The 19,430-nt window shown below is 32.9% G+C and overlaps 2 protein-coding genes across 3 annotated transcripts; both read right to left on the bottom strand.

Annotated features, from left to right (window-relative positions):
- Nucleotides 1–229: 229 nt before the first annotated feature.
- Nucleotides 230–3,619, bottom strand: LOC106663109 (breast cancer anti-estrogen resistance protein 1). 2 transcript variants are annotated; one of them, XM_014387688.2, is made up of 6 exons: nt 3,413–3,618; nt 2,756–3,089; nt 2,279–2,692; nt 1,193–1,581; nt 744–1,140; nt 230–624 (listed from the first exon to the last, which is right to left on the bottom strand). In XM_014387688.2, exons 1-5 carry the CDS (start codon nt 3,443–3,445, stop codon nt 745–747), a joined length of 1,566 nt encoding a protein of 521 aa, XP_014243174.1. In that variant the 5' UTR covers nt 3,446–3,618; the 3' UTR covers nt 230–624; nt 744. The 2 variants fall into 2 exon arrangements, with proteins under 2 accessions (XP_014243174.1, XP_014243175.1); XM_014387689.2 differs by having other exon boundaries at nt 407–624; nt 729–1,140; nt 3,413–3,619.
- A 1,113-nt stretch (nt 3,620–4,732) lies between these two features.
- Nucleotides 4,733–19,363, bottom strand: LOC106663113 (UBA-like domain-containing protein 2-A). Its single transcript, XM_014387692.2, has 4 exons — nt 19,053–19,363; nt 18,695–18,766; nt 6,116–6,215; nt 4,733–6,033 (listed from the first exon to the last, which is right to left on the bottom strand). The coding sequence occupies exons 1-4, from the start codon at nt 19,158–19,160 to the stop codon at nt 5,924–5,926; spliced, it is 390 nt and encodes a 129-aa protein (XP_014243178.1). The 5' UTR covers nt 19,161–19,363; the 3' UTR covers nt 4,733–5,923.
- Between the last annotated feature and the right edge of the window lie 67 nt (nt 19,364–19,430).

Raw genomic sequence — 19,430 nt, 5'->3', positions numbered from 1 at the left:
TAGTATTTCGTATGTTTATATCTGTATTGTATTTTTGCCAATCCCAATAATGTTTTACAATTCACCCAGGCCCTGAAGATGACCCGAATAAAGGTCGAAACGTCGGCGAAAAAATGAAAAAGCTGTTTTTCCTAAAATACTCCTGACAACTACAAATTTTTGAAAAAAGGACAATAAAAAACACGAGGTATTTGGAAAATTGAAAAAAAATGTTATTTTTTATTGACATACCCCGATATTTTGCAATATATAATATACGTTTATATTTTTTATAAAAATTTTACAAATTAAAATAAATTATACATATGTTATGATAACAATTATTACAGTTATAATAATAAATAAATAAATTTGTAAACAAAAAGAAATTTTAAAAAATCTATATAATATTATATAAACAAATTTGTAGATTTGAAAAATCCCTAAAATTAAACTACTGATGTTAAAAAGACAATTATAAAAAATTTTAAAAATAAAATAACGAAAATATAAAAATGTACAAGGCTCACAATAGTGACAGAGTAGGAAACATTGTCCGAAAGGTCCAGGATGAACTGAACAATCTCATCTGATGGAGACGGGGAGGTCAGAACTTGAAAAGATTCAGTGATAACTTGTCATCAACTAAAAACAGAGTAAAGACACTTAACATCTAGAATAAACAACAAATTATATTATGTTGAAATACTAAAGAAGAGTCATCTTACTCGTGTTACCCAACAATTCACCTTCAGAGTACTCACGTTATGTGGAAGCGAGCCGAGCGGCAGATGCGAGTGAGTGCTTGAACCGGTCGGGCAGACGTGACAGTTCGACGACAGCGTCGACCATTTTCTGTACGGCTTTGACGCTCGGGAACTGAACCGCGGCTGACTTGGTCTTGTTAACAAGCCCCGAAAGGAACTCACTCATGAACCGGTTGCAGGTGTTTGCCTCGTCCTTCAGTTCTGAGCTCTCCAGGGAACGTTCGATCGACTCGCCGAGCAGAAGTAGGTGCGAAGCTTCCATGACAACAGCCTTGCACTGTGCCAGGAACACCTTCGGCGGTTGATTCTGTGTCACAGTTGTTAAAAATTCATCTATAGCCTGAGCCAGGCGGTTCGCCTGCGTCCAATAAAAACCCGTGTACAACTCCACAACCTATAATTTCAACCGTATTACTTCAATATTAAAAATTGGGAATTAAAATTACTTTTTTATCTTCTGTTGATAAAATGTGATTTTCTTCTTTTGTCTCGACCTCATCGGATTCTTTCAAGGGTAGGGGATCGTCCTGATGCGGCATGGTGTTCATGTACTGGACGTCTTCTGGAGATGTCGGCTGGCATGTTGGTGTATTTCTTTTGAAAAGCAAGGTCGAGTTGCCCTGGATGAAAGAGGCGATCGCTCGTATGTCGTCGATGAGAGATGCAACGCACTGGACAAGATTGTCGAGCATGTCTGGATTGCGCGTTTCTTGCTCTTCGACCGCAAGGGCGTTAACGTTCCATCCGACAGATTCAAGCTGCTTAGTGCTCTCTTGTATCTGAAGTTCTGCTTTTGACAAAGCAATTACCAATGGGCCCAACTTCGTTCCAAGTCCTGTCAAATTAAAATATTTTTAAAAAAAAATTGATTTGTAAAGTAAAATTCCTTCTTGAGTTATGTGGGGGGACCTAGTTTTCAATCATTTTGGTTTACTTATCATTGTTCTTACGGCTTCTTGCCATCTTCAGAGAGGTAAGGACATTTAACATTTGATTAATTCTGACCCTTTCCTTTTATATTGGTTCCTAAACAAGGCCAGAGGGAAGAAAAAATCATTTCTTGACACCTGACAGTCAACGGCTTTCTTAGGTGTGTTGGTCATGACCCCTGGCTACCTGTGAAACACCTCGTAATTCCTAGGAGCTTCCATTACGCAGCTTGTCCTATTGGCAATGGCCCTTCGATGTAGGAGCACAAAAGCCCAAATGGTTAATGCGATTCAAAATTTATGCCCTAACTGAGTCCTGTTCACAATTTACAACCCCCCCCAAAAAAAAAAAAAATAACGCAACATATTTTTTTATTATTTATTGGGGCTATCTGCTTCTGTTTCGACACCCTCCAAGTTTTCGAAACCAATTCTTTGTTGGTGTCTGATTAACAGCAAAAAAAAATTGACAAATTTCCTTATGTAAGATACAACCCCAGTGAAGATGATGAAATGTAGAAACGTATATGACTCTAAAAACAGTGATAGCCATACAAAAATAATTGAATATAACCAAATTACGAGATTTGACTTTATTTTTACCTGATTCTTGATGTTTGGCGAGAACAGAACGAGAAAAGATGGTCAAGTCGTGGAGCGAAGAGTTTAATTTTGATACATAGCTTTTTATTTCAATGAGCCTAGGCTCCAGTTTGGCCCTCGTCCTCCATCCGACAGTTGTGAGGGCAAGGATGCGAGAAATCGAACCTGTTATGTCGCTCTCCAACCTGCCGAGCCATTCCAACGCTGATGTCATGTCGAAGCCCATCTCGACGCCTCTTGGAACATCATAAACAATCTGTGGTACGACCGTGCGGCTCGGACGTGGCACATCATAATCCTGTTGAATGAGCGATGACCTGTTTGAATCCGTTGTTAAAGAGCTAATTGAAGAGCTCGGTGTCAAACTGCCTGTGCCCACAACCGGCTTTGGAACATCATAACTCTCCTCAGTTACTTAACAAACAAAACGATTATTCTACTATAGAAAATAATTAATTAAAAAATGTATTTAATTACAAGGTTGAGCAGGGATCGGCTGACTAGGGGGAACATCGTACTGCTCCTGTTGTAAGACAGTCGGCTGTGGCATGTCGTAAACATAACCCTGCTCACCGGCTTTCTGCGCCCGGTGCCAGCTTTTCACCTTGAGATCACGGTGCAACGACTGCTCCGCATCGGACAAGAGGCGCAGACGGTTTTTCGGGCAAATGCCCTGCCGGCCCTTGTGCATGCAGACCCACCATCCATCATGGCCGTGCGTGTCTTGCTCGATGACTATGAGTATGTCGTCGGCCTTGAACGACAGCTCATCAGGACTGTCGGCTATATTGTCATACAACGCTGTACAAAGCTGAAAAAACAAAGTTTTTCTTTTTACAAAAACTAATCAGATTATCATGATCGTTTTCATAATTGTCTTTATCAATATCGATAAGGTTTGTTGAGAACACGTACGGTCTCGAATATAATCATATCATCATGATCGTTTTCATGATTGTCTTTTATCAATATCGATAAGGTTTGTTGAGAACACATACGGTCTCGAATACAATTCAACAAGCTCCCATACGTCTATTAAGTTTAAAACAACAACCCTAAACAATAATAAACTTTTTTTTATTTAAATAATTGTATCATTTTATTGTTGAAGATGAAATTCGACATCTCACACACCTGGAAGTTCACGACTGGATCCGCCTGAGGCATTTTTCACTTAAAAAGCTCTTCGCTGGTATCAACGCTGACAATTCACGACCTTTTTAAAGCAATAATTTGTATTTTAAACTGATAAAAAATTCGTTTTGAAAGGAAAAACGCTAGTCTTTTGGGTGTACTGTCGACTCTTCGTTGACAGAAGGTTATCCTAGTGTTACCCTTATCAGAAATCTGACAGATAAATAATTAACACATAATTAATTTTATTTCACGGCTTATATTTTAATGTTTTTTCCAAAAGTAAAAAAAAAATTTTTGTGTGTGTAAAAAATAAATGCGACAAACCATATTGATTTTATAATTGACTAGATTGTAAAAGCTTGTCATTCGAAGAGGTTACACACCTGTTAACAAATATTTTATTTCTCATTGAACAAGAAGGAAATAAAGAAAAAAGGAAAGATAAATAAATAAAACTTAATAAATTTGTTTAATTGATAAATAAAAGTTATTTAAAATAACTGAATTATTTAAATCTGTAACCAAAACAAAAAATTACACACCATAAAAATAAAATAGGATTTATTTTAATGAACATGCCAGCTTAAAATGTACTGCTTTTTATTATTTACTACTATCCAGTTTTTTATTTTTTTACGAGGGTGTCAACCCTTGGGGTGCTAGTTTTTTAAAGAAAAAGAAAAAAAACATTAAGTTGGGTTGAACTTCACAGCCACTGGATTAGGCTTTATCTTTCAGTGATGAGCGCCATGTCAACACCTTGTTGCGGCTACCGACACCCCTTTTGCCTAGTTTTAGCTACAAAATGATTATAATTTAACTTCAGTCCATATAAAAGGCAAATAAACGGAACAAGATAAATTAGATGAACTCTGAGTAATTTATTACATTTTTACAAAGGTCGATATTTATATGTGTTAAATCTAATTTACCTGAGGTGAGACTCCGTCCTGGTACTCACTTCCTGCTAGTGTTGAAACATGATCTTTGATACGCATTGATGCATTCACAATATACTTTATTTAGCACGAGGAATAAATTAATGCAACGAATGTTTACTTACATTCATATTATTAGACGTGCATGCCAGGGGGTCTATGATTTTTCAATAAAATAACAAAAACTGTCTGAAACAGACGGTAAAATTATTTTCAAACTTTGCACTTACTCGTAATCTCCTTCTAGCAAGCCTGAATATTTTTTTAAAAAATTTTCTCCCATTTATTCTCTCGCTTGGTCCAATTTGTCAAATCCGTCTGTTTCTTCGGTCGAATGAAATCTTGGGGGAATTGAAAAAAGGGTGGTAATTAAATTAGATCATCATTATTTTCATTTATTTGGATAAGCATTATCACATTAGTTGAAGTAAGAATTTTGATCGAATCAAAAAAAATTTTTTTTGGTAATTATATACATACTGTACATCGGGGAGCCCACTGGTTTTGTTAACTTTTTTTTTTTTTTGAGGTGGTAAACCCCAAACTTTATTAGTTTTTATCTAAAAATTAAACCTTTCTTAACAGTTTGTCTAATTTCATTGATAGTTTTTAAGATGTATATAAGATTCGACACCCTGGGTTAAAAAAGAAAGGATGTAAGATTCAAAATCTGGTTGTCAGAGAATTTTTTTTTCTTTCTCTATGAAATGAAAATTTAAGAACCAACCATGCGCCGAGTCTTCGGTGAAATACGATGAAATTACATCTGAGGTAAGAAGACTCAAATGAATAACAACAGAAAAAGTAAATAAATAAAGAAAGATTGCAACTGTCGCCAGAAATATTTTTTGACAAATAAAAAACCACTGTCGATGCATTATGAAATAAAACTTTTAAAAAGTTGGTACAAAAGACAATAATATGAAAGGTTTACTTAAAGAAGGGATTTTTTTTTAAACCACATCCTTTAAAAAAAATGGTTTTCAGTGAGAATTTTTCTTTTTTATTTACACAATTTCGCTTTTTTTTTATTTTTTCTTATTAACAGTTAAGCACCCTAAAATAAAAACAATACTATTCCTTAATAGTAAACATTAAAATAGACTAAATAAAAAAATAACAGTCATAAATCGGTTATAGTTTACAACCTTTTCATCATGCTCAGTGCTTGTTCTGAAGCGACAACAATTAAGAATGCACTCACACACTGACAAAAATTTTACATTTATTTACACGCTAACTGACTACCACTATTATTGTCAAATGTTCACAAAGAGTCCTTTTTTTTTCTTTTTTGTTTTTTTTTAAATCCTCAACCATGTCGTCATTCGCACATTGGGAACATCGAAGCGTTGGATTTTTAAGTAGGTCGATCTTTGGATAATGATTTGGCCCACAACTCTCTTCTCTGTTCCTCGTAATCAATTTTAAATTAGTGCACTTGATTTTTTTTTTTTTTTTTTAAATATTTTTTGTCTAAAAAGGTCTGAAAAGGGCCTGGGCGGGGACAGCTCTTTATTTTTCGTGGTATAATTTTAACAAGGGAGGATCACAGCTATCGAGGCGTTACTTATCTGTTGATGCCGAGTGTATTCTGAGGCTGCAGCCCGTTCATTTGGCCGGATTGGACTACGACACCACCCTGGACTTGCATTGTTTGCTTTGGTGATGTCGAGTACACTGAAAATGACACATAAAAATATCAATAAAAATAAAACTATCTAATCGTAAAAGGTTCGATTTGTGAATTTATTATTATTACCTGTATGGGCTGTTTTGTCGGATGTCGACATCCTAGAAAACGCCATTAAAGCATCGGGGAAATTAGGAGGTGTCGCTGGTGTGTTGCAAGGTGTGCATATCTGAAAGAACAAAAAAGACAAAGTTAATCAAAGAATATTTCTAACTCCTGTATAATATTAGATACAAAAGAAAATCTAAAATTTCATGAAAAAAAAAATTTTTCAAAAAAGTGTGTGCACAATAATAAAATATATATCCTATGAAGATGGCTATTTTATGAAGGAAGACGAAATGTCTGGAATAAAATGTAAAATATAAAAAAAAAGCTTTCTTTCTTTCCTGACCCCCTTTAACCTTTATGGGACTCGTGACGAGTTATCTCGTTCAGGCTTGGCCCAATGACGAGTTGTCTTTTTTTTTTTTTTTTTTTTTTTTTTTCAGTTTATGAGCTGTAGCTGGACACTCATGACATTACTAGGTTGTATCCAATGTATAGGAGATACATCAGTAGTAACGGACGCCTACCACACCCTTCCTCATCATCAGTGAACCATTCTTTTCTCCCCCTTCTGTTCAAAATCTGGCCTCTTTCTCAAAACTTTTCCAAAATTGCAACACAATCGTTTTTCTGGATTCAGCCATAATATTTCTGTCTCATTGGAAATGTCCTACTTTTGCCCCTGCCCTTCCCAACCCTCTACCTTTCACAACAATCTACGCAGAATATTTTTTTTTGTCCTTATTTATATTTATTTTATTATTTCAAATCTGCCTTGTGTGTATGTTCATAAATGTGCAGAGTTGAGCTAAATAAAATAGTAAATTCAATGAAAATTTCAGGTACTTGTAAACAATTTTTTCTCTGTATCGTTCCAATTTTAGTATATGTACCGCCGAAGCGAGTACATCCTTACAATTAATTATTAATTATAATAATCATGGCTTTTTGCCTGAGCAAATAAGGAAAATTATTCAAACTCTAGTCAAACAGAATGTTAATGTACAACTAGGCTGGGTAAAGGCTCATTGCGGAATAGAGGGAAATGAAGAAGCTGACAGACTGACCAAATTAGCATCTACTGACGAGAGTTTGAATTTGGCATACACCGAACTTCCAAAGTCATCAATTATAAATAAACTTTTCGAAGAGAGTCTGGAAAAATGGGAAAATGCTGTACAAATAATGGAAGGCAGACAAGAAATTTCTTTCCCAAGTTGCCGATAGATTCCAGCCACACATCCAACTATCCGCACCACTAACCCACATCTTAACCGAACACGGCCCAAACAACAGCTATTTTTTCCGCTTTCACCTAAGAGAATCTTCATCATGCTCATGCCTGCCTAATTTCCCAGTAGAACAAAGCATTAAACACCTAATATATGAGTGCCCACTAATAGAACCACTGCGTAGAGTTTGGATACGAATAATAAAAATAAAATAAAAAATTTCAATTTTTATTTTTTTCATTGGCCTTATTTCCCAATAATAGCCATAGAATAAGTAACATTGCATTTTTGGAGAAAGGGATGTGTGAAAAAAATACCAGGTCGATGGTGTGAATTGAACCCACGACCACGGTCTACGAACTGAGGGCTGACACGCTGAACACACACTACAGTCCCCCCCCCCCTTCAAACAAATTTAATCATCAATGAATCATTTTGTTCCACTATCAGCATCTTCCATCCAGTTCTCAGGTTTTGAAGCGATGTGATTTCTCCTCTGGAAGGTGAAAATCTGAAGGAAGAATGCCGAGAGAATACGCTCAATAATACAGTGGATAGGGGTTTTCCAACTGAGCTCCAATAATTTCTGATAAGTCTGCTAAGACGCGTGGAGACGACGGTCATCCTGGTAGAAAACCCCTTGCAATTAGCCGATGATGGTTGGTTTTGATCAATTAACTAACTTCAATCACTCTGAATGTAGTTTACAGTAGAATTAATGGCAAAGTCAGGTGGAAGAAGCTTATAAATAAAAAAACCGCAATGTGTAAAGAACGCCAGATAAATAAATTAAAGCAAAAAAAAAATTAAACAGGTTCACACAGAAAAACACACACAGAGATTTTGATCTATTTGACATAGAAATAATGCATTCTTAAAAAATGACACTGATTCTGTCAGGACATGGTATAAAAATATCTTAAGCGATTTAAAATCGTAGGGGACAGTATAAAAAAAGCGTTGTATCAGATAATGCTACATTTCATTCAATGATTCAAGGAAAAAAGGCACCAGCTGCAATATTTAACGTTAGGAGGGAAATTCTTGGTCATCATTTTGTAATTTATTAATTTAGAATTGAAACTACGAAGAGTTCCAACTTCCTAAGAAACCAGCCACACCGGTTCAAAATCTTTGGGACCGTTGGTCAAACTTCCTTTTTCGTATCCAACACAGGCCTTGAAAGGAAGTTGAAACAGACGCCTCTATAAAACCCTGGACGTTATCTTTAGTCCAACACCTTTCATCTCGAACCCTTCCCGAAAATCCTCAATATCGGAAAAGTCCAGAAGCAACGATGGGAATGGAACCCACGGTCGTGGGGTCTACGAATCAAGTCTATGCATGGTATCCAGAAACAGGCTTAGAAACTTATTAAATAAATTAAATATTCACATTCGCTCTGAACAGAGCTGTATGAGTCGTATACAATCAAGTGGAACTCGTTTAAAAATCTAACTCCCCCAAGCCCTGGGACGCAATTTTGACTATGACCTGTACTGTAAGAATATTTAAGTACCATTTTGACCCCAAGCCTTAATAACACCTAATACGCTGAAACAGTGATTGAGAAATATCAAACGTCTAGAATTAATGCCACGTTAGCTCAAGTGGTCAGAACAGCAGTTTGTCGAGCCAAAGGACGTGGCTTCGAATTCCACTTGCGACACTAACTTTTTAAACCGAGACCTTAGATAAATAGAATAATTAATTGAATTAATGATAAGTGTTGATATGAAGGAACATATTTTAACAAAACGGCAAAATGAATCAGGGGACGAACGATAGCAAAGGCCACAAAAATAATTTTTGAGGAAAAAAAAACTTTGCAGTTGTAATAAAAGACTTGTTTGGTTTTCGCCGAGCTCTTAAAAACAAAAGAGATTATTTAATTTGTTTGCAAAGATAATTGTACATTTGGGTGATGGGGGGTTCGCACAAAAGATAAAAAATGTCTTTACGACCTTCTATAGTTTTGTTTTTAATTTATTTTCACCATTTTTCTATTTATTTATAAAATTTTAAATGATCTATTCCATTTTCTTTTACATATTTTAATGTATTACTATTTTTAGCTTGTTTTATAGGGCTTAGACTTTCTTTTTTACTGAAATAAGCTAAAAATATATAAATATATTATACATTTAATATACTAGAGATAATATTTGAACAGTAGCAAATTCTTCTACCGCTCGTTTAAAAAAATAAATGTATATATAAATCTTTTAATTTGTTTACAGAAGTGTTATTATTTTTGGCCGGGCTTCCTAAGGTGCAATTGAACTGTGAAAATATCCTCTTAGTTTTATTTATAGGATTGAGGAAGGAATAGTTTGGCAATGGACGCCGGGCCGGCCTACAATACCGACCTGTCAGGATTATTCTCGTCGAGAGGTAAAACCACATTTGGAAATAGAACGAGACCGAGGTGGACAAACTTGACGGAAAGGAGGCCAAGCGATCGTCAATCGCAAGCCACAATGTATCAAAAAAAAAATTATTATTTTTTTTTAAATCCCTTACAACACCGTGCAGAAATCTTCCAATATTGACTAGATTCGTTCTCTTATCGTTATTTATTTTAATTATGAAAGACCTCAAGATTAAATATAATCAGAAAGCAATCTGGAGTAACTCGGAAGATAAAATTTAGCACAGAATGAATAAGAATAAATTACAACTTAAAATGCAAGAAAATTTCAACATTCCTGATATAAAAAATCAAAAGTAAAAATGCAAAAAAACAACTTTTACATGCATTTTTTTTTTTTTTTTTTTTTTTTTTTTTTTAATTTGAGAGAATAGAAGTAGACAAGTGCTTAACTGCCTGTAAACGTTTATTGATTGTTTCTATTTTGGACCTTAACTTTTACCAAGTATATTAACTTTTTTTTTCAATTATTGGCATAATGTAGAAACTAAATATTGAAACTTATTAGCCCTAAAGTTACGAGATCAGTACGACAGACAGGCCCGATCTCGCTCGAAGCCGATAAATAAGCACAAATATATTGGTTAGAAAAACTAAAGATTTACTAAATGAAAGGGTAGATTCGTAAAGAGATTTCGCCAGTAGGATAATAATCAGTATAAATTCATCAAATCATTAGGAAAAAAATGAATAATTACCTCTGAATCAATTAAAATAAAGGTAGGCCTGTCGCAAATTCCCTCCTCTCTACAAACTTTTTTTAATATAAAAATACAAATTAATAATAAAAAATGCTGTTAATTCAATAAATTCTATCAGGAAAATCAGTTAAAAACACAGATTTTATAGTGTTTTTAAAGATGTCCTCAGGATCACATGAGATTTTTATACCTTGAAAGTTTCGCTGTATAGTTTATAAAGGTTTTTTGATTTTTAACTATCAGATTAGTGAAAATATTGGCCCCAGGTCACTAAGGTCGATCGAAACATTGATTATCTCGATCATTTTATTGACAACTAATTTGGCTATTTTTTTATTTATACGACAAACAGAAATTGATCGAATTTAATTTTAGCTCATGCCAAACAAGAATTAAAAATTGCAGAACTGAAGCCTAAGTCACTGCAGTCTGTTGAACAATGAAATGTGTACGTCAAACTCTGGAATCGATTGGTGACAAAAATCACAATCGGTGATTTTGTCAGACATTTTTATCGGATTTAAGTTGAGTTAAGTAGGGCAACTGACCAAATAAAAAAAGACTATAAATTATTTTATTTGTTGTTCAATCTTAAGAAAAACAGAAAATTGTTATTTTTTCGTGGAACTTAGCTTTTCAATGGACTTCTATGACTTAAACTGTTATATTTTAACATAAAAGCATAACATTTAAGATTAATTAAGTTGGGTGTTATTTAATAAAAAGAAGTTTTGTGGGTAATGTGTATTCTTAAAACTTGTTAATATAAAAAAAGAAAAATAATAATAATACAAAAAAATCTTTCCAATTTGCCTTACTTGATTAATCATGGTTACATTTTGATGTAAGAAAAATAAAATGGATCTAAACTTTTTCAAAAACAATAAAAATAAGGAAAAGATATTAGAAGCTAATCACAATGAACTTAGCTGTCCGTATGATTATTCAGAGATTTTTTAGTGTTCAATGGACCTGAGTCAAAACAACATTTGAGAATTGTCCGATAAAATTTACTCATTATGAAAATCCCAATGGCCATAAAACAAAATAAAGGACAGGAAAAATGAAAAGAAAAAAACATCAACAACCAATGAGGCCGTATACAACTGGAAAAACAAGATAGGACGAGAAAAAAAATACTGTAAATATTACACATCTTTTGTCAACGTTGGCCTTCATGAAATGAGCACAGAATTCGGAAATGAACTGGCGTAAATCACTAGCATTTGAAATCTATATACGTCAAAAAATTAGGTAGCCTAGACAAAATTTGATACCTAATAATATGAAAATTAACTGTTCTTCACAAAGACTCTGATTTTCTTCCATTTAAGTTTTATTTTCTTCGCTCAATGTGGCGAATTCTTTGGTACAACCTTAAGTCAAGGAGCACCTTCATAAACGTGGCCATCGAGTTCAAAAGCTCGTTTTTCAAAAGCCAACCAACTGTTTCTTGACGGTGAATTTTAATTTACTCATCTGATTATCTGATTCAGAGATTTTCTGTTAATATTCTTATTATATTTAAGTCTGATAACAATTGCAATTTTTTAATTAAAAAAGACTATTGAAGCCTATCATTCTATTGGTGAAAATCATGAACCTAGCCATTTGATAGACCTCAGTGACTTACTCCGTTATATTTTGATATAAAAACAACACATTTGGTAGTAATTAAGTTAGGTGTTGATTAATAAAAAAAGGACTTTTATTGTTAATGTGTATTTTTAGGTTTATTAATTTTTTTAAGTATTACACTGGGCGAGATCGTGAAACTAGCTTTCCAATTGACTTGACTTAACATGGTTCTATTTTGATGTAATAAAAACACGTAATTAAGTTGGGTTTGTTGTTCAATATAAAGAACTTTTATTGTAATGGGTATTTTTATGCCTTTTTCTTACAGAAAAGGGTGAGACCAATCATTGCTGGTCAGTACACTACACAGTGACTTACTATTTTATATTTTCACATAAAAACAAACCATTTGGTAAAAATTAAGTTAGGTATTGTTTAATAAATAAAAAAACAGGACTAAATGTGCATTTTCAGGCATTTTTCATATTAAAAAGTAAATTATGAATCCATGAGGAGAGATCATGAAACTAGGTTTTCAAATTGACTTAACTTAACAAGGTTCCATTTTAACATAAAAACCACACCACAATTTAGAATTATCAATTAAATAGAACAATTAAGTTGGCAATTATTCAATATACAGGACTTGATTTGCTAATGTGCATTACTAGGCCTGTTTCTCTTTTCTTTTTTTCCCTTTTTTAATTTATTTTTTTTTTAAGTACAAAAATTATAAAATAGTGGGCAAGATCATCAAACTAGCTTTCGAATTGAATTAAGTTACAGATAAAGGACGATGTTAATGGGTATTTTTAAAGGTATTTTTTGTATTTTGACATGAAAACAAAACATTTGGTAATATTTATGTTAGGTGTTGTTTAATAAATAAAAAAGGAGTGTTTAGTGTATTTTTAGGCCTTTTTCTTATTTAAAAAAAAGTAATAAACTATAATTTCATTGGGCAAGATCATGATACTAAGTTCCTAATTGCCTTGACTTAACATGGTTCAGTTTTGATATAAAAAACACATCACATTTTAGAGTAATTAAGTTGGCAATTGTTCAATATAAAGGACTTTTATTGTTAATGTGCATTTTTAGGCCTGTTTAGGGAAAGTACAAAAATTATAAAATATTGGGCAAGATCATCAAACTGGCTTTCGAATTAAATAAGTTCCAGATAAAGGACTATGTTAACGGGTATTTTTTAAGGTATTTTTTGTATTTTGACATGGAAACAAAACATTTGATAATATTTAAGTTAGGTGTTTAATTTAAAAAAAGGACTTTATGTTTAGTGTATTTTTAGGTCTTTTTCTTATTTACAAAAAAAGTAATAAATTATGAATTCATTAGGCAAGATCATGATACTAAGTTTCATTGCCTTGACTTAACATGGTTCAATTTTGATATAAAAACCACATCACATTTTAGAGTAATTAAGTTGGCAATTGTTCAATATAAAGGACTTTTATTGTCAATGTGCATTTTTAGGCCTGTCTCTTATTTGTTTAAGTATTTAATTATGAACCATTGGGCTAGATCATGAATCTAGCTTTTTAATCGACGACAACATGGGTCTATTTTCCATAAAAAAAAAGCACCACATTTTAGAGTAATTAAATTGACAATTGTTCGACATAAAGGACTTTTATTGTTAATGTGTGTACTGAATCGGTTTTCTTATTTTAAAAAAAAGTATTATATTATGATTCAATTGGGCGAGATCATGAATGTTAGCTTTCCAATTGACTTAACATGGTTCTATTTTGATGTAAACAAAAAAACACCACAATTGAGTGTAATTAAGTTGAGTATAGTTCAATTCGAAGGACTTTTACTGTTAATGAGTATTTTTAGGCCTTTTTCTTGTAAAAAAATGTAGTAAATTATGAAACCATTGGGCGAAATCATGAACCTAGCTTTTGACATGACTTAATATTTTGATATATATATTAAAAAAAATTTAGAGTAATTAAGTTGGCAATGGATCAATATAAAGGAATTTTATTGTTAATGTGCATTTATAGGCTTTTTTTCTTACAAAATAAGAAATAACATAAGAATCCATTGGGCAAGGCCATAATTATGGCTGATCAATACACTTCAGTCACTTGCTGTATTTTGACGTAAAAACAAAACATTTGGTAAAAATTAAGTTAGGTGTTGTTTAATAAAAAAAAGGACTTTTATTGTTAATGTGTATTTTAGGCTTTTTTTTAAGTATTAAATTATGACGGCGAGATCGTGAAACTAGCTTTCCAATTGACTTAACACGGTCCTATTTTGATGTAATAAAAACAGGTAATTAAGTTGGGTGTTTTTCAATGTAAATAACTTTTATTGTAATGTGTATTTTTATGCCTTTTTCTAACAAAAAATAGTAATATATGAATCCATTGGGTGAGACCGAACATTGCTGGTCAATTCACTTCAGTGACTTACTATTTTATATTTTCACATAAAAACAAACCATTTGGTAGAAATTAAGCTAATAAAAAAACAGGACTAAATGTGCATTTTCAGGCCTTTTTCATATTAAAAAAAGAAGAAAAAAAAGTAAATTAAAAATCCGTTAGGCGAGATCATGAAACTATGTTTTCCAAATGCCTTGACTTAACATGGTGCAATTTTGATATAAAAGCCACACCACATTTTACAGTAATTAGGTTGGCAAGTGTTCAATATAAAGGAATTTTATTGTTAATGTGCATTTTTAGGCCTGTTTCTTTTTTTTTTAAGTATTAAATTATGAACCATTGGGCTAGATCATGAACCTAGCTTTCCAATTGTAATTAAGTTTAATATAAAGGACTATTTGTAGGACTTTTTTTATTTAAAAAAAAAAGTAGTAATATATGAATCCATTGGGTGAGACCAGAATCATTGCTGATCACTGCACTTCAGCAAATATACAATGTACTTCAGTGATTTACTCTGTTATATTTTGGAATAAAAACAAAACATTTGGTATCAGTTAGATTAAGCGTTGTTTAATTTAAAAAACTTTTATTTGTTGTGAATTTATTAGGCCTTTTTCTTATAAAAAAAAAAAAAAGAAGAAAAAAAGAAAGTAGTAAATTATGAATCCATTAGGCGAGATCATGGAACTAAGTTACCAATTGACTTGGTTATCAGGTTAAGGGTTGTTTAATTAAAAAATATTTTTTTTGTGTGTATTTATAGGCCTTTTTCTTATTAAAAAAAAAAAAGAAAGTAGTAAATTATGAATCCAATAGGCGAGATCATGGAACTAAGTTACCAATTGACTTGGTTATCAGGTTAAGGGTTGTTTAATTTAAAAAAATATATATTTTTTTGTGTATTTATAGGCCTTTTTCTTATTAAAAAAAAAGAAAGTAGTAAATTATGAATCAATTAGGCGAGATCATGGAACTAAGTTCCCAATTGTCTTAACATGGTCTTAAGTTAACAAGTTCTATTTTAACATGAAAAACACCCTGTTTGAGAATAATTAAGCTTGGTATAGTTCGATACTAAGGACTTTTACTGTTAATGTGTATTTTTAGGCCTTTTTCTTATTAAAAAAAAAGTAATGTTTGAATCCGTTAGGCCAAAACAGGAACCTGGCTTTTTAATTGACTTCTTAACATGGGTCTATTTTGACATGAAAAAACACGTTTTAGAGTAATTAAGTTGGCAATTGTTCAACATAAAGGAATTTTATTGTTAATGTGCATTTTTAGGCCTGTTTCTTATTTTTTAAAAAGTATTAAATTATGAACCATTGGGCTAGATCATGAACCTAGCTTTTTAATCGAGGACTTAACATGGGTCTATTTTGACATAAAAAAGCACCACATTTTAGAGTAATTAAGTTGACAATTGTTCAATATAATGGATTTTTATTGTTAATATGTATACTGAATCTTAATTAAAAATTAATCTTTTCTTAATTAAAAAAAAGTACTATATTATGATTCGAGTGGGCGAGATTATGAAACCTAGCTTTCCAATTGACTCAACGTGGTTCCACTTTGATATAAACAAAAAAACACCAAATTTGAGTACAACTGAGTATAGTTCAATTCAAATGACTTTTACTGTTAATGTGAATATTAAGGAATATAAAGGATTATGTTAATGTGTATTCTTAGGCCTGTTTCTAATTTTTTTTAAAAAGTAGTAATATATTCAGTGAAGTCATAATCATCGCAGAACAAAACACCTCAGTGACTTACTACTACATAAAAAGAAACCATTTGGTAGAAATTAATTTTGGTGTTGTTTAATAAAAAAGGACTATTATTTTTAGTGTATTTACAGGCCTTTTTTACATTAAAAAAAACTAGTAAATTACAAATCCATTAAGCGAGATCATGAAACCAGGTTTCCAATTGACGACTTAACATGGTTCAATTTTGACAAAAAAAAGAAGATATTTTTGAGTAATTAAGTTGGTAAGTGTTCCACTTAAAGGGCTTCTATTGTTAATGTGTATTGTGAATTTATATTACAAATAAAGAAGTAGTATATTATTCTATTGGGCAAGATCATGAATCCTAGCTTTTGATGTCAACAAAAAAACACTACATTTGAGTGTAGAATTAAGTTGCGTGTAGTTCATTACAAAGGACTACTGTTACTGTGAATTTTTAGGCCTTTTTTCTTATAAAAAAGTAGTAATATATGAATCCATTGGGCGAGACCAATCAATGCTGATCAATACACTGTACTTCAATATATATACAATATACTTCAGTGACTTACTATGTTATATTTTGCAATAAAAACAAAACATTTCGCATCAGTTAGATTAAGCATTGTTTATAAGTTTTATTTGTTGCGAATTTATAGGCCTTTTTCTTATTAAAAAACAAAAGTAGTAAATTATGAATCCATTAGGCGAGATCATGGAACTAAGTTCCCAATTGTCTTAACATGTTCTTAAGGTAATAAGTTCTATTTTAACATGAAAAACACCCTGTCTGAGAATAATTAAGCTTGGTATAGTTCAATACTAAGGACTTCTACTGTTAATGTGAATTTTTAGGCCTTTTTCTTAAAAAAAGTAGTAATATGTGAATCCATTGGGTGAGACCAATCAATGCTGATCAATACACTATACTTCAATATATATATACAATATACTTCAGTGAGTTACTCTGTTATATTTCACAATAAAAACAAAACATTTGGCATCAGTTAGATTAAGCGTTGTTTAATTTAAAAAACTTTTATTTGTTGCAAATTCACAGGCCTTTTTCTTATTAAAAAAAAAAAAAAACAAAAGTAGTAAATTGTGAATCCATTAGGCGAGATCATGGAACTAAGTTTTCAATTGACTTAACATGTTCTTAAGGTAGCAGGTTCAATTTTAACATGAAAAACACCCTGTTTGAAAATAATTAAGCTTGGTTATAGTTCAATTTTACTGTTAATGTCTATTTATTTTTTCTTATAAAAAACAAATAATGTATGAATCCATTGGGCAATATCAGAAACCTGGCTTTCTAAATGACTTCTTAACATGGGTCTATTTTGACAAGAAAAAACACGTTTTAGAGTAATAAAGTTGACAATTGTTCTATATAAAGGAATTTTATTGTTAATGTGTATTCTGAATCCGTTTTCTTATTAAAAAAACAAAAAGTAGTATGTTATGATTTTATTGGGTGAGATCATGAAACCAGGCTTTCCGACAACATGGTTCTATTTTGATGTAAACAAAAAAACGCCATATTTGAGAAAAATTAAGTTAGAGTATTGTTTAATAAAAAAAAACAATCCTTTTATGGTTTTTTTTATTAATATTAAATAAAAAGGATTGAATGATGAATACATTGGGCGAGATCATGGATCGAAACGGCGAATTTGACCTTTGCGACTTTTCGGGTTAATTCTTACGCCCATCGGCGCAGGATTGCGTTATATTTATTTGTTTATTTATGAATGTGTTTGTATTAAAGTTATAGAATAATAAATCGAAGTGGAAGAGGAAGGAAATTTAAAAAAAAAAAAAGAAAAAAAAAGAAAGTTAACCCGTGTTAAGGCTTAAGAGGGGCGGAGGGCGCGTAGAGGGGCGAACAATAACAAACGGCTTCCATTGCGAAAAAATTCCATGGGGGGGGGGCTCCTGGCCATTGTTTACAATTTCGAGAACAGGTAGGATAAATATTGAGGAAAAACAATAAATATTGAAATGTAAAATTTTTTTTTACTTTTTTTTTTTTTTTTAATGTTTTGTAAATTTTTTTTGAGGGGAGAAAGTCGTCGTTTTTTCGCCTTTTGAGAAGTCGCCCCGTCACGTCCCGTGTCGAAAAGTTACGTCATGTCTTCGACCGTGGAGGGTGGCCAACGAGGGCCAAGACGGAGAGAAAAACGACAAGACAAAAAAAAAACCACCCCGGGAAATGATACGGTCTAAGAAAATCGATTTTCCTTTTTTCCCCCTTTCTTTTTTTTTGGGGGGGGGGGGCTTTTCCACTCTATCTGTTTACCCGGGGCCATCGCCGAGGGGCCGGAAAGTTGTCAACAAACATGGATATCGATCCGGTTGGAAGTCTGGGTCAAAGGACGTCGCGGAGAGTCGAGGAGGGGGGCAACGCACCCTCGACGAAAAAAATAATAATAAATTTTAAAACAAAAATAATATTGAAACGGGCCAAAATAAATAAAACGATAAAAAAAGGCTCACCTGGCCGAAATGAGTCGACGACTGGGCGTAAGAAGGCAAGGCGGCTTCTTGAAAAAATATGCTCAAGGCGGTCTGAAAATAGAAAAACCCATTATAACACTTTTTATTACGTTTCAATTTTTAATTATTAAACGATTAAGTTTTTAATTTGATTTTTTATGGTTTTTTGAGGGTTTTTTTTAATGAGTGTAGGGTGTTTTTTTGGGGTTTGTAACTTTTCCTTGTTTTTAAATTTAAGTGTTTTGATGGAGACTTGGGATGGAAGTAAGGAGGTGGAATTCTTTTGAGTTTCTTCATCAGGATTTGGTAAATCATCCGGTGATTTTGTTTTATAGTTAAACAAAGGAATCCGTCTCACCTCGAATTGCCAGTGGGCCGCCTGGAGTAGCTGTTTCGCCTGTTCCCTGGCGCATCCGGCGGCCAACACGAACTGGTTGATCATCACCTGTTCCCTGAGCGAGTCCATCTGGTCGGAGGCCGTCAGAGTCGGATTCTGGGGCGGCTGCGTTCGGCAACTCGAACCCTTGTCCACAACGCGAAAATAAATCCGTCGGCCCGGAGGAAAATTGGTCAAACGGTCCTCTCGTGTTGTTGTTCAACCGGACTGGTTTGGGTTGATGAATGACGTCAGAGTCGGCCGATCCCCGGGCCGTGCGCCCCCCCGGCTACTATTCTGTTTAGCGCCGTTCCTAAATACGTGCGCACCCCCTTCGGAGCCCAGTGAGCAAGGTCACGC

The sequence above is a fragment of the Cimex lectularius genome, unplaced genomic scaffold (assembly GCF_000648675.2).
Source record: "Cimex lectularius strain Harlan isolate CLEC.00 unplaced genomic scaffold, Clec_2.1 scaffold131, whole genome shotgun sequence".
NCBI classification, from domain to species: domain Eukaryota; kingdom Metazoa; phylum Arthropoda; class Insecta; order Hemiptera; family Cimicidae; genus Cimex; species Cimex lectularius.
The sequence above is the reverse complement of the archived record's forward strand: the minus strand, read 5'-3'. Positions and strand labels throughout refer to the sequence as shown.